Genomic DNA, 15,523 nt, shown 5'->3' with positions numbered 1-15,523 from the left:
TCTGCCCCATTTTATTTGCTCACCTACACCTGCCTCCAGTTTAATGCCCTCTTCACCTACCCCCAGTTTAAAGGGGCTCTATCAGCAAAATTTTGCTGTATGAGCCCCAAATATGCGTGAATAGCCTTTAAAAAGGCTATTCAGGCACCGCTAATCTTATTTTAAACCCCCCCCCGTCCCATTTTAAAATAAAACTATAAAAACATATAGGTAAATTATACTTGAACGTGCACGCTGGGCGGTGATGCACAATCCAACGTCATCTTCTGGCATGCCTACCTTTTCTTTCTTCTTCTTTCGGCGACACCCTCCGGTCCTGGCTCTTCCTCGGCTTCATCTTCATCCTCTTCTGGCGGTTCAAATCCGATTGGTTGAAATTCGGAGCGTGCACAGTAGCGCTCCCTCCGGAGCTACTGTGCACACTCCGGGGGCACTGCTATTGAGAAAAATGGTGCCGGATGCTAATGCTAACATTCAATAAAAGAAATAATAGGCCCTTCTGATATGGGAAAATAGGGGAGCAACACAACATAAGCAAAGGGGAAGGGAAATCATAGCTCGGTTTCATGCTGTTCATGCGGTTTCAAGTCCACAGATTTCTCCTCAAGCGGATCTCAGGGACATTGAGCATGCTAGGCATCAAATGGCTCTTCGAGCAGCTGAAACTCTGGAGCAGGAGGATCATCGACACCAACAACACACTCATTATATGGCGTCCCAGCGAGCTGCTGAGATACCGGAGCAATCACAGGCACAGCACGAGGAACAAGTTCAGGGGCAGGCCAGCTTGAGAGCTGCCAAAACATCGGAGCAGGCAGATCAACGACGCCAACAACATACAAATGAAGCCGCGGGCAGAAACTAGTGTTTACTATATGTTCCCCTCTTGTAATGCACTTTTTGCACTGTGTGATTTGCTCCCTTGTTTTTAGATTTACAAAAAAGTATATATTCATTGTTATATTTTGGCATTTATCTCAATTGATTTGGTAGGAGTTTATAATGTCTTCTGATTGTCACAGGATTGTAGGACAATATATTTCTATAGTCAATCACATTGATTAATATGGGTAGTATTGATATAGATTGTGGGTTTAGGTTTTAAGGTTAAATATATTGTTCTTTTCCTGGCTGTGACAACATGGACCTGGGACTAACTGCAGGATTGGGAAAATGCTCTGACTCCGGCAGATTAACCTCTCATATGTTGTAATCAATAGTGGTCACAGCATCTGGATGGTTAGACGGTGGATGTTCCCCTTTTCTTGCCCCATGGGGCTCACTGTGGTGAGATCACAAGGCTTCAAAGGGTTGCCATGACAGGCAGGAGGCCAATTAATGGTCTCCTAGATGCATTACCCTATTACACATAGGCAGTCTACATATGATGCACTGCAATACAGAAATATTGCAGTATATTGTACAAGGGAACATGTAATCTTAGGGTCAAGTCCCCTTATTGGATAATAAAAGGTTAAAAAAGGATTGGTTTATATGGCTCTATTTTGGAGAAGAACTGTGTGCGCTTTTTTTTAAAATTGCAGTCATGAGTAGCACGTTACTACGCATTTCACCTGTTTGGTAACAGCCATTAACGGAAAGCCTTTGGTTTACTTGTTGTTAGCATACAGGTGAAATGCTTGATAACATATGCTACTTGTCACCGATTAAAAAACATGTTGTATACGGAGACGTTTGCGCTTCCACTTACTTCAATGAACGGTAAGCTGCAGTGAGTGCAAGCATCTGCTTGACGGGATGGAGCTTTCTGTGTCTAGACCTGTAATAGGAGGGGTACCAGAAGCAGCTCTTTATAACTGTTTGGTTCAGGAGCTGACTTTCGGACCCCCACCATTGAAGTATATATAGCCTATCCTGAGGATAGGTCAAATAGTTTAAGCCTAGACAACCACTTTAACCATACTATGCTGCACTCTTAGGCTAAGGGCTCATGGAACGTGCAGCAGTAAATAAGTGCATGCGGGAAAAACCACGAAGGCAATGCATCATGGTTCTTCCTGCAGCACTTTACACAAAGTTCACAGAGGTTTCTTCTGCAGACTTTCTGCTTCAATCATATCTATAGTGAAACGGCCAGTGTTTCCGTAGGTATAATTGACTTGTTGCGATCTCCAAAACGGCGCAGCTTATCCACTGCACATATTTTACTGCACAGTAGGGATGGGATTCACTAGAATTCCCCAAATAAACCCAATTCTTAGGAGGTGGTTTGTGGAAGAAAAATCCGCGCTTACCAGGATGTCGCCCGAAGAGTCCTTTATTGATACCACAAGATACAACGCATTTTGGAATGATAACTCACTCTTTTATCAAGTGAATAAATGGTGCACTTGATAAAGGATTAATTTATCATACTGTAATGTATAGTGCCTTGTGGTATCGATAAAGGACTCTTCTGACGACATCCTGGCAAGCGCGGATTTTTCTTCCACAAACCACCTCCTAAGAATTGGGTTTATTTGTGGTATTTGGTCCTTAACATTCGAATGGAGCGTCACATCCACAGAGGTCCAGCAGGTGCCATAACATCTGATCTGTAGTTTCTGCATTCAAAGGAGTTGTGACTAGAGATGAGCGAACACTAAAATGTCTGAGGTTCGAAATCCGATTCGAACAGCCGCACACTGTTCGACTGTTCGAACCCCATTATAGTCTATGGGAGGAAATGCTCGTTTCAGGGGTACGCAACATTCGATAAAATTATACTTACCAAGTCCACGAGTGACGGTCGGGCTGGATTCTCCTTGAAGTCTTCTCCCGGCTGGAATTCACTCTGCCTAGGCATCGGCTCTGCCTAGGCAGAGTGAATTCCAGCCGGAAGATGCCGCGGGGACGCTGCACGGAGAAGACTTCTAAAAGGAACAGAAGAACCAGCGCTGATTGGCAGAATGTATAGCATTCTGCCAATCAACGCTGGTTCTGCATCGAACCTTAAACTTCAAACAGCTAGTAGTATTCGATCGAGTACGAGTGTTTCGAATACCGTAGTATTCGATCGAACACCTACTCGATCGAACACTACTCGCTCATCTCTAGTTGTGACCTGTTCACAACTCCATAAGTTGTGACAGGTCGAACTTCTGACAGTGTAGAGCTACAGTACGGCACTGATAGTTCTTCACCGAGGTCACAGAACGAGAAAGCCGATAGTGCGCTGAATTCAGCGCACTGTCTGCTTTCTAGCAGTATATAAAACCACATGTGCCCCAGGAGGTGAAAGGTCCTCTTTAAGGGGTTAAACAGAACAGAACCATGCAGTCTATTAGAATGGTAACCTAGGAAAGGTTCACTGGATTAAGTACTTTGAAATGAATGTACTCATATGGCCTTAGCGTATCTATGCTCCTAATATTATGGAAGTTTAACAAAGGTATAGCATAGTAAAGAACTGAATTGTATCTTTTAGTAGCAATAACTGATAGAAAAGTTCTTTGTGTCTTCAATTAGGAGACTACAGTAACATAGATCGTTTAGGACACTACATTATAGATCCTTTCATCTATAATGTATAGACAGATCAAATGAATACAAGTCACTTATCATACATCTCAAATACAAAACTATATATAAAAAAAAAAATAATCTACACACATTCGGTGCACAGTGCTGTACATTTATGAAGCTGGGGGGAAATGGTTAGAACAATTCATCGTAGATGTATAGGATAGGGATAACGCAGACAAAGGAGATGTGACTGCGCCATCTGCACTGGGTGCCAGCTGTATATTAAGCAGCCAGAAAAAGGAGATCATTCCAATCCCTGCTGTTTAACCCTTCAGATGACAGTCACCGCAGTGTGATTTCTGATAGACTGCCAATGCAGACAGAGGCCCAGAAGAACTCCTATTGGTCAGGAAGTGATGGCATATCTTGAAGACATACTTTTAGTGGGAAGTATAAAGTTCACTAAATTCAGTGCTGTTTTTCAGTTGTGGAACATTAGCAGTGGATTTCCCTGAATTCTTTTGTGGCAAAAAAATAAATGAAAAATCCAAGATTGTGTGTTTGTGAGTTTTTTTTTTTTGTGGAATTCATTGGTGAATTGCTGTAGGTATGATGCTACAGAGAAAACTCCAGCATGTATTCTACAAATAGGAAAAAACTCCAAACCAGATCTATTTGTGCAATATATATATATATATATATATATATATATATATATATATATATATATATAAAATTAAAATCATATCCACTTTGCTGATACTGTAATCTCCTGTGTGAACATACCTCAAGGTAATTTTCCTTTAGGCTCTAAGGTTAGGTTAACAAAGCACACCAAGAAGACAAACACATTGGCAACTCCTCCATATTACCCATCTGATGCAGGTAAGACATGGACATCTTTGTGATCTAAAGATCGCTGGGTATTCACCCTCTGGTTTTCAAACTTTGCAGTGATAAGTTGTCTAGATCTCTGGTTGCTGCGATTCATTGCTTACTTCCAGTGGATAAGTGTGATGAGCGCACCATGTACTGCATGCAGCAATAGCCTCTCATCCAATGCCCCGGCAGCCATTGGAAGTGAAAAAACTGACCCACTTCAGCAACATCTAAACACTGGCCGTGCCACTTTACTGCTACATACAGAGAAGTGGAAACACCTGGGGACTGGATGCAGCGGTTACTGGAATAATACATTGTGTGTCGAATCCCACAAAATCAGTATATGGTCATGTGATGGATTGACGGGTGTACAGTAATACCACCACCCGCCTGGTATATACATACACAAAAACACACATTTTTTGTAGAGCTATAAGGGCCAGTGACATGGCATCACTTAGGAAAAGAAAAAGGTTAACCCCAACCCCCCAAAAAACAAAACAAAACAAAAGATGCATACAACAATATTGAATTGATTAAGGTATGTTCACATGTTGCATTCACCTTGCAGAAATTTTAAAATGATAATTAATATCCACTTCATATATTCAAATATCTGCATATGAGTTTTACAAACCCATTCACATATACAGGCCAGATTTCATTAAAGGGATTTTCAGCCCAAAGTTGATTTTTTTTTCATAGGGTTGACCTATCCAAGTATGTCATCAGTATGTGATCTATGGGGGTTTGACACCCGCACCCTGCACAGATTGGCTGTTGCAGCAGCCTCCAGGTGCTGGAAGCTACTAGTGGTTGGGCAGGTGGGTTGAGTAATAGAGGCAGAGTTGCAGTTACCCCAAAGGATGGGGATTCTGCTCCTTTTACTAGAATAGAAGCAATGCTGCAGGTTCGACGCTGTCCATCCACTAGCCGCTTCAGAAGATGCTGCAACCGCTGATCTGTGCAGAGCCCCAGTGTTAGGCCCCCATAGATCACATACTGATGACAAATCTAGTGGATGGGTCATCGGTATGGGGAAAAAAAAACCCCAAAAAATTGAAATACAAATCTGCCATGAGAAAAAGCTCTTCACTGTAATGCAGTGTTGATATACTGGATTGTAGTGTTTTTTTTCCCTTTATGATAAAACTGTACTACTAGCACCTTTATACAGTATACAACAAAAACAACCAATTAAAAGGAGTTTGTCAGCTTGCATCGTAAGGAACATTATACTGACCATCATACCTTTAGGTAGCCCAATAGTTGCAACATTTCCTTGAAAAAGTCATTTTTATAACTCTGCCAATACAGCTCAAGTGCAAGGGTGCGCCAGAAACCAAGGGCTCTATATTCAGGATTGAGACACAGAGGCTCTGGTACGTGCAATTGCACTTCAGAATCATTGACAGATTTATAGAAAATGGCTTTTGCGAGGAAATGACGCATTTACTGAACTATCTAGACGTATGATGGTGTTCAATGGTGTGTAACGTTCCTTACAAGGCATTGTGATATTTGATATCAAGTTTCGTGGCAGACTCCCTTGAAGAAAAAACAAGTACCATATCTAAGGAAAACTATATATTATATGCAGTCAGTTTATATTGCCATATATATTCAACATTTGACCAAAGTTGACTTTGATTGACTTCCTATATTTCTTATCATTGCTGTATCATATCTAGACGTGTATGAAGATAACAGTGGTTCTAAGTTAAGACAATACCATGAACAGAAACAATTAAAACTAGTTCTTCATTGATTGTGGTAGCAAAATCCTCAACCTCTAAGCATCTGAAGCAGCATCTAATGATAGAAGGTTGGTTTGACATTACACATAGAAGATCTCATTCCCCGCTCTCCTCCTTCCTACATCTGCTTAGGAAGCACTGTACTGCTGATTTTATCTTCAGAAAGGCGCTGGCACAAGTCATTTTTCTTCCTTTGTTATAGAATATGCAGTGTTTGCATTAAGCTTATAAATGTATTAAAGGTTTTATGCTTTCTATCTCGCACCAGCTGGATTAACCCCTGCAGTACTGCTGCAGTTAATCTTGTCAGTGTTTGAAGAGGATCTGAAAGTCTCCGCTAAGCATGCTGGGTATTTCACAGAGAAAAGGGTAATTGTTTTACAACGCACAATGGGATCATACAATACACTCAAGAAGAGCAAACTATTTCCTGTAAAGTTATGTGGTTTCGCAAACAGATAGTTTTTTGTTGTTCCTTAGAAGACCTCAGTGTTTCTCAACGCCTAGATTACATTTAAATACCAGCGAGCACTATTACCTGGCAAACAAGACACCATGGATCTTAAAGCAATAGTCGAAAAGCACAAAGTCTGCCACAGTACAAAGGAGTTACACCAGATATAGAAAGACGTGCTTTAAAGAAAAGTAGCATTTTACCACTTTGGTGCAGATTTTACCAGGCATTGACCATATGTCTGTGCGCAGTAACTTGGGCTGAATTCTTCATGTTGCTTTATATCTATTAGCAGAATAGACAATAGAGCAATACTATAATGGAGTGTTTGTAACAAGGCTATTACATAACATTCTAAGCAAGTGTGACGTATGTGAGAACACATCCTTCTGAACATGCTTGCCACCCAGTAGACATTACAAAATAAATCTGCCAGCTTCTGTTAAACTCTGAAAAATAAGTCACATCTGCCATATATAAGAGCTCAATGCTATAAGCACATAGGAGGTTAGATGATCCCAAATTTGCCATTTTCACCTGTGGTCACAAAACTGTAGTCCAAGTTTGCAAAGAAAAATATCCATAACTTAAAATTCATAAAATTGTTACTTCTTCCCTTAAAGATCTACTCCTATCACATAGTCATAGTATGTCCCACATCTCAAACCCATCCATATGCTGACAAGTGAGTCACCCCCAAAGTGCTTGGTGAAGTTGGCAAACAGATTAAGACTTGTTGCAGAAAAAACTGCAGTTTCTACAGTAACAGCAAAGTGAGTAGGATTCTAGCGAGTCTCATCTGCACTTTGCAATAAAATGTGCACAGCGGACAGGCTGCGATTTCCAAAATTGCCGCAGTTTTGGAAATCGCAGCATGTCAATTATGCCTATGGAAACACCAGCAGTTTCTCTACATGTATAATGCAAGCAGAAAGTCCGCAGAGGAAGCCTCTGCAAACTTTCTGTGCAAAGAGCCGCGATGCGTTGCCGCCGTGGTTTTTCCCCCACAGTGCTTTTTCACTGTGGGGTGCCACGTGGGGCCTCAGCCTAAGGAAGGATGGAGAGGTGGTCGTGAATCTATGGACTTTTCCACTGCCATATCTTACAAAGAATGATGTGCACATTTCTCCACCCAGCAGGATAGCGGTCAAAGTATCTTAGATGCTATAGATACACCAAAAATATGTGAGATGTGAATACTTCTTTAAATCTCGTACCTGCTATTGTTTACATATGTGCTTCACATTGCTTCGACTGTAAACTAATATCACAGCAGCTACATGCACAACCACATCCACAAGCTGTGCCCAATGACTGATCTATTTTGCTGTTAAAATCCAGGCATTATATAGTAAGCCATGTGATCATTGGCCACAACATGTGAGCTACACAGAGTTATCACAAGCATAAGGCTACATGCATATAAACGTGGTAAAAAAAAATAAAAGCTGAACACCGGCCTATTGATGTGTATTGAGCAGTGAAAATGGCCAAAAATAGTATATCTCCTATTTTTGATGGATGTTATTCACACTGAAGTGTATCTATAAACTTGCATTGTTCTGAAACTGGCAGTGTGGCAGCCAGTTAGCCACCATTGTGAAGCCTTATTCGCACACATACAACACTTAGAGTGCATTCACATGACTGAGGTGCAAAATGACAGTGAAACAGTCCAGCAGTCCATTTGTTGTAGCAGTCTTGCACCCGAGGGGCACCTGTTTTGACGTAACTTCCATAGCTTTGAGTGTATGGAGGGGTCTGAAAATGGACAAAAAGAGGCCATGACAGTGTTACAACGGACCAACAAAATAACAGTCACGTGAATAGTCTCCAATCACGAACTGAATGTAATTTTTTTTTTTTTTTTTTTTTTTTTAAACGGACATCACATGGCCATTATTCACATTACATGAACATAGCTTTAAACTCCATGGAGCAGATTTATGAAGAATGGCATTTTCAAGATCAACCTTCATATATCTGTTAGCCCAGCAGCGAAATCTATCCCAGGTTGTAGGATCAAATCTTAAAAGTGGTGAGGGCGGTGCATTATAGCCAATGGTTGATGGACCTTTTCCACAAAAAAAACAAAAAAAAAAACTAAACAAATTGTAGATTATTGCAAGACTCCAAAAGACTACTTAAACCACAAGTTGCACTTTCTGAATCAATTTTAAATTTCAGAAGGAAATCAAATGAAAACTTTTCATAAAATTCTATAAAATTGCCATGTACATTTAAGACAAATCAAAAATCTCTTGTATAGGTCCCAAATAACCACCTTCCTTTCAAAAGATCAATCCTACAAAAACATTAAAATTGACATGTGAAAAACAGGGCTCCAAAAAGAATACAGGAGAGTAAACAAAATTATGAGGATGAATTAAATATGTATGGCCTGGAGCAAAAAGACAGTTAAGATGTCATTGAATTGCATATATATATATATATATATATATATATATATATATATTAGCAGACTGTAGAATACTTGGCCTACTATACCTTCAGTATATATGATCTGCTATATTACGAAGACAAGGAGGGGGTCATTTATAGGTAGCACAAAACTAAGATTACTGCTGACCACATGTCAAATATCTTTATGGTCTGCTTAGATGTGAAACTGTAAAGATTTAGTAGTTACCATTGCCAATATCTCTATTGTTTTCCCAGGTGATGTCATAATATACATAAAGTTTCTCCCACCAAAGAGAAAGGCTCCAGCTAAATTTAGCTCTGCATGCTTAGCCAATTCCAAAAGAGCACCGTCACAACCCTAACAAAAAATGCAATCTAACACAAGAACATAAATACCCCACAGTCTTTCACGGAACGCAACTACTGAACACTGTGGAAACAATCAGTAAGTCATCTGACACAAGGGGTTTTCTGGTTCTATGTAAATAAGGCTTCATCACTGTATAGGGAAAATTTATGCAACTTTTTATTACACTACGAGTTCCAGTTCCTCATTTTCATGATCTCTCCTTTCTTCCAGCAAATGTAATCTCTTATTTACGTGTAAAGGCTGAAGACCTGCCCTGATCATGTCTATCTGCCACATGGGGAAGAGATGAACAAGTTGTGCAGATGTCACTTAGGAATGACCTAAACTGGTTTTAGTCAACAGAACATAAACAGTCAAAACCTGTATCCGTAAGACATTATTAGCACATCCATGTACCCATAAGTGTGAAACGCCCAAACTCAACATAAAGCGGCCAAATACAGGTATACAACTGCTATAACACTCCACTTCCAGTTATAAAAAAAAAAAAAAAAAAAAAAAAAAAAGTTAACCCCCCCTCCCCTCCATACAACAGTTTCACCTCTGAAACTGTTGAACGGCCTGAACTGTCAGCCAGGAGAGGGACTCCTCGCATTATGGTTACCTATGCTGCAAGGAGTCCCTGCCTCCAGCGACTTACTGTTGCATACAATAATCCGTACAGGACAGTATGTCGTTTGGAGTCCCCTAGCAGCATAACCATAATACTAGGAGTCCCTCTCCTGGCGTATAGTTCAGGCCGGCCAACACAGTTTTACAGGTGAAACTGTTAGGGCTTATTCACATGACTGCCATCTAAGTACATATTGATTTCATTGTGTCTATACATGTTAGTTTTTTGACTGACCCTCTTTAATAGCCGTCAAAAAAACTGATCAGTGGATTGGGAGAACGACCAATGAAAAGCAATCAAAATCGGAACAGAAATGCAAAACAGCTATGAAAAACAGACATGTACAGATGTAAAATGGCTGTTAGCCACTAAAAATGTCACTTTTATGCATAAAGACTTAGGGCTCAGTCACCTGCCGATTTTAACAACACATTGAACTCATATCCATAGATCTAACCCAAATAACACAGTCACACTAATGGAGGCTGAACAACCAAAGTACTTGGGACACTCGAACAGAGTATTGATGGCACAAGCTTATTTTTAGCCTTTGGCACGGTATGTTTTATCAAATGCTCAACACTGTCATGATTTGGGCCTCTAAATGAAGGCACAAAATGTATATTTCTGCATAAACAGTGCTGTAGTGGTAAACTGGCATAACAGATTTTACAGTGGATCCACCATGGAAATCTTCTGCTGTCAACACAGCTTTCCTACTCCATGACTTTAATTGGGTCAGAATCCACCATGATAGGCAGGTCACTTTCTGCCATTTTTTTTTTTTTTTTTCAGTTAGGAGAATAAAAGATTTCCAAGATCTTATCCAAAGCAAAAAGCCACCATTAGTGGAATGGTTTATGTTTTTATACTGCGAGAAAACCTTTACAACCATTCCTTATACCTAGGCCTAGTCTGCATTCTCTATTACATACACAGCCAGATAACAGTAAAACAATTCGAGCCATCTCCACTTGTACATGCGGCACCTTCCACATGGCACCTCTGGGTTGATGACTAATACACAAGCATTTCCTCCTCTAGTGCCCTGGCCTGCACAGTGCCATTCACCTGCTGCACATATTTTGCATACCTTGAGGATGATATTATACGTGGAATGCCTACATAGTACATAAACTACACGTTGTAAAGTCGACCAACAAGTTTTGCACACGTGTCATGGTAACATTTCAGTAACGTGCAGGGCAGAGTTTCAGAAGGAAGAGCTTTATTGCAAAGTAGCAAAATATCAGGACAGCTCTTAGCCTTGCAGAACCTATAGTTAGCCATTCTCTGCCTGTATTCCTGCTCATTGTCTGCATCAACCATTGCCTGGATTAATTGGACACATTTGGTGGGATTTTTACAGCCAACCAAAATGGCTGCCCTTATTGCAGACTTGTGCACATTACCCATCAGTAAAGGCAAGCGTCTGGTCACTTAAGGCATCAAGCCCAGAATACAAGATCATTCAACATCCTAATTAGGGGTCAAGCACAACCATAGTTTGAATTTGATCTGGACCTTGACTCAATATGGGGAAGACTTAAGCTGTATAAAAAGAAAAAGCTTCTTAGTTGACTTAAACAAGCACAATGCAGCTTCATTTTATAGAAAAAAAAAAAAAAAATTTGCTATGGTCAACTAAATCAGGTATTCTATTAAACAGTTTAACAAAGTGCCCCTCGTTATTGATCATTTAGGATTGCTTAGCAGTGTGTTGTGTGCAGACATGACAACACAAGATCAGAATAAAAGAAAAAACAAGCGTCAGGGTAAACAAAGCAGACATGGCCAAGTGATTCTTCAGGGACCTCACAAACTCTCAGCTATAGTCTAGAAGATCAGCTTTCAAGGACATACTGTAGGGTAGATTAGCAAACTGGAGCACAGATTCCCACCATAAATCTAGAACTCCAACAGGACACAAAATTGTACCTTGCACAACATAGCGGAAGAATTTCTATAGTTTACTTTTCTCTATGGTAAATGCTACCAATGCTAGGTTTACCAAAACTATTTTATTGCCAGATTTCATAACTGGGCCTAGTTCTCACATTATGGCATTAATACAGCGGAAACTATGTTGTCATGTACTTCGTTGCAGTTTTCAACTTAACTGTATTAATAGCCTTAAAGTAATGTGCCATTGATTGGTTGTGCCAAGAGCTTATAGCCACAATAGATGTGAAAACCACCAACAGGCACATCAAGTTGGGAGACATGGCCACAACTTGTGGACCCAGCCTTCTAAACCATATAAAATTATCTAGTTATCTAGCTATATCCAGTAGAGTATTCAAATAAAAAATAAAGTTACATCAAAGTAGAATAGTGCACGTTGCAGCTCTTTATTGACATTGGCAAATTAAAATAGAATAAATTAACAAGTATTTTCTCAAAAAAAGATTTTATACAAAAATACTGTCAAAATTTCCTAAAAAGCTTTCAACACAGTAGTATTTTCCATGAACTAAATAAACTATATTAGCACAGTGTCAAACATTTTTTTTTTTTTTTTTTTTGGAAAAAAGCATTTGTGAAATGTTTTACACTGATTACATTCCACCCTTATTGTTGTATGTACACGGGTGAAACACAAGTAACACAGGAAAAAAAAAATTTAAATAACAGTAGGACTTCTCCTGATCCAACAAGGCATGGCTCATTTGTTAAAACTTCCAGTTAATTATTTAAAAAAAAAAATAAATTAAAAAAAATAAAAATAAGATGGTGCACAGCAATGCATAGATTAACTGAAGCAAGATGGCAGCATTAGTGCAGCGATAAACCTGCTGTCAAGGTTCATGCAACCAACAATTTTCTCATGTTGATGCCGTCCAAAGAAAAACTGAAATGGACTTATGTCAAAACCCCATACATGGATGACTTGAGACAGGAGACAAATCTGCTGAAACACCCTATTTGCGGAAATAGTGGCTCAATTAACAAGGCAGTGGGGGAGGAGAGTCAGGAATAAAAATGTGGGAATCAAAGGAAAAAAAATATATATATTCTGTACAGATTAATAGTGGACTCTGGAAGCAAGATTCGGTGTCCAAGGAGGAATGTTCAAAGTTTGTTTTTTTATTCTTTAGGTTTTTTTTCCATTCCAGGACTAACAGCTCACTCTGTTCGGCTGCTGTTTGCAAACAAAGTCTGTCATAAAATCAAATTCGTTCTGTCCCAGCCATAGCTCTGGTAGTTCTTTTATACGATCCAAACCCATTTCTATCACCAAGGACATTAGAACTTCCTCATCTATGAAGTCAGTGTCTATAACACTAGGAGGCAGCATTGCTGCAGGGACGTGGCTCACTGACGGAGGCATGCCAGTGCTGTGCTTTGGATTGCAGTCTCTGAAATGCTGGTTTGTCCCATTTATCTGATGATTTGCAGGATGCAAGTCCGGCATATAGTGGTTGTGTTGGTAAGGATGATGTGTAAAATATTGGTTATTCAGCTTCTGCAGTTGCATGCTAGCACTAAGCTGAGCTCCTTGATTTGTAACATGGGGTCCCATGAACTGTGAATTGTTAAACCTTGCCGCTGGTGCCATAGTGCCATTAGGATGCCCTCCATTTACATTCCCGGCTACCATGGCATGCCTGATGCCATTATTGGAGTTCATATTCCCTGTGCTGTAGTGCATGTGCTCTCCCATCAGGCTGTTAAAGGCAAGTTGTTGTTGCTGTTGTTGCTGCTGATGGTGAGGATTTGGAAATTGACCCATTCCCATCCGATGAGCAGGGTGGTGATGAAGACCGTTCGTTCCATCAGGAAACCGACCATGATTCATTGCCATCATATGATCTGCCATTGCACACCTATGAAGAGAGTAGGTAAATATAAGACACTGCCTGGCAAATAAAACAACCAGTGACACGTAGAATCGAAGGCATCTGATCTCACTGCTTATCTAGGCAATGATGAATTAATACAGAGCAAGAGTCACCATCTGCAGAATTGCTCAGACATCACTCTTTACATTGTACGTTGCGATTTACCTACAAGCCCTTGTTCATCTGGGCTCATTTCCTGCATTATGTACTGGCTGCTGATAACATGTATACATTACCTTCCAATTCACTCAAAATCATTGCCTGACACAGGATGACTAGAAACCTCTTGACATACACAAGCGACAAAGACATTGGCACGGTAATGAAGCCCCTGTGCCTGCACTTCAGCACTTTACAGGAAGACTTCTACAAAGGATCTCCATAATCTCATTTCTAATCATTAAAGGTTACGCACATAAGCAGGCGATCAGCAAAGTCTTAGCCGTCCCTACAGTGAAATGAGCAGAGCTCCCCTTGCAGCAACCATGACAGATACATTATATCAATATTGAACTTCCTACAGCAGGGGATGAGGAGGAAAGCAAGGCAGTCAGGGGCTCGCAACAATGCAAACAAAGGTACGACATCATTAGCAAGTCATGCCCATATGCTGAGGGCTGCAGCCTGATGGGTTCATTTACAGGGGCCATGACAAGCTCCTATTACTAGAAGTGGAGCAGCACGCCTGCCATCATTTCAGGGGATTTCAGCCCCATTACATATGTGGAGCCGGCCATAGGAGTGGTTGGGCTCCAGACAGCTGCACAACTTGATAACTTACTAATACATGGAATAAGCCAACTTTCCGCATCACACACTATACATTCATGTCATGCCAGTAACAGATCCCTGCAGCTAGAGAATAGGTAACCTGACCATTACAGCAACTTTTACCATGCACTGAATTATTGATCATGGCACTGCCATCTGCCTGCCATCTCCATAGAAGCCCGAGCAGACAATGAGATCGTGGAAGCACAGCACTTACCCCTTGTGAGCGATCCTGAACTGCTGCTTGGAGGGGGATCAGGGGCTAGATCCCAGCATAGAGGGGGATCCAGCAGCTCTCCCTTTTGTGTGATCGTGTAATGCGATCCTGCTGCAGAGCTGACTCCTCAGTCCTCGGCGAGAGGCATCAGGACTGGCCAACAATGAACTGTGCGTCTTCTTCCCAGCTTGTTAATATAGGATTGCAGAAGGGAGGAGCAAGGGGGGGGGGGGGAGGAAGAAAAAAGCCAAGCAGGCAGGCAGGCAGGCAGCACAAGTAAAACCTGGATTAAGGATAAACACAGCCGGAGCTGGAGGAGATCCAGCAGCCCTGGTGACACGTGTGAGCTGCTCGCCTGCCGCTAGGTGTCTGTGCACACAGGGTGGACAAACTTTACAGCTCATGTCATATGTGCTCATTCATCATTCACTCTCATTGGATTGGCCTGCTATTAAAGGGATACTGCAGTATCTTGGCTACAATACCATCTTATTATATTGGTAGGGTCAGAAAAGAAACAAAGTTATACCTATATATATATTATCATACCTCCCAATTGTCTAAGCACAAAAGGAAGGACAAAACGTGCAGTGCACTGCGAATTTATCCCCACAGATTTCCACATTGACTCCATTTCTCTTTTTTGCCCCTACAGCTCATAACACCTATACATTCACCCTAACATGATATGTCCCTATATTATAATACCCCCCTACACTTGCCAACAC

At 40.8% G+C, this 15,523-nt stretch overlaps 1 protein-coding gene across 1 annotated transcript; it reads right to left on the bottom strand.

The window, feature by feature from the left end:
- Positions 1-12,315: 12,315 nt before the first annotated feature.
- Positions 12,316-15,010, bottom strand: CITED2 (Cbp/p300 interacting transactivator with Glu/Asp rich carboxy-terminal domain 2). The gene is made up of 2 exons (XM_075267864.1): positions 14,796-15,010; positions 12,316-13,792 (listed from the first exon to the last, which is right to left on the bottom strand). Exon 2 carries the CDS (start codon positions 13,783-13,785, stop codon positions 13,084-13,086), a length of 702 nt encoding a protein of 233 aa, XP_075123965.1. The 5' UTR covers positions 13,786-13,792; positions 14,796-15,010; the 3' UTR covers positions 12,316-13,083.
- Between the last annotated feature and the right edge of the window lie 513 nt (positions 15,011-15,523).

Source organism: Leptodactylus fuscus, chromosome 3 (assembly GCF_031893055.1).
Source record: "Leptodactylus fuscus isolate aLepFus1 chromosome 3, aLepFus1.hap2, whole genome shotgun sequence".
In the NCBI taxonomy this organism is placed as follows: Eukaryota; Metazoa; Chordata; class Amphibia; order Anura; family Leptodactylidae; genus Leptodactylus; species Leptodactylus fuscus.
Note: the sequence above shows the minus strand (reverse complement) of the source record. Positions and strands in the feature narration are given on the sequence as shown.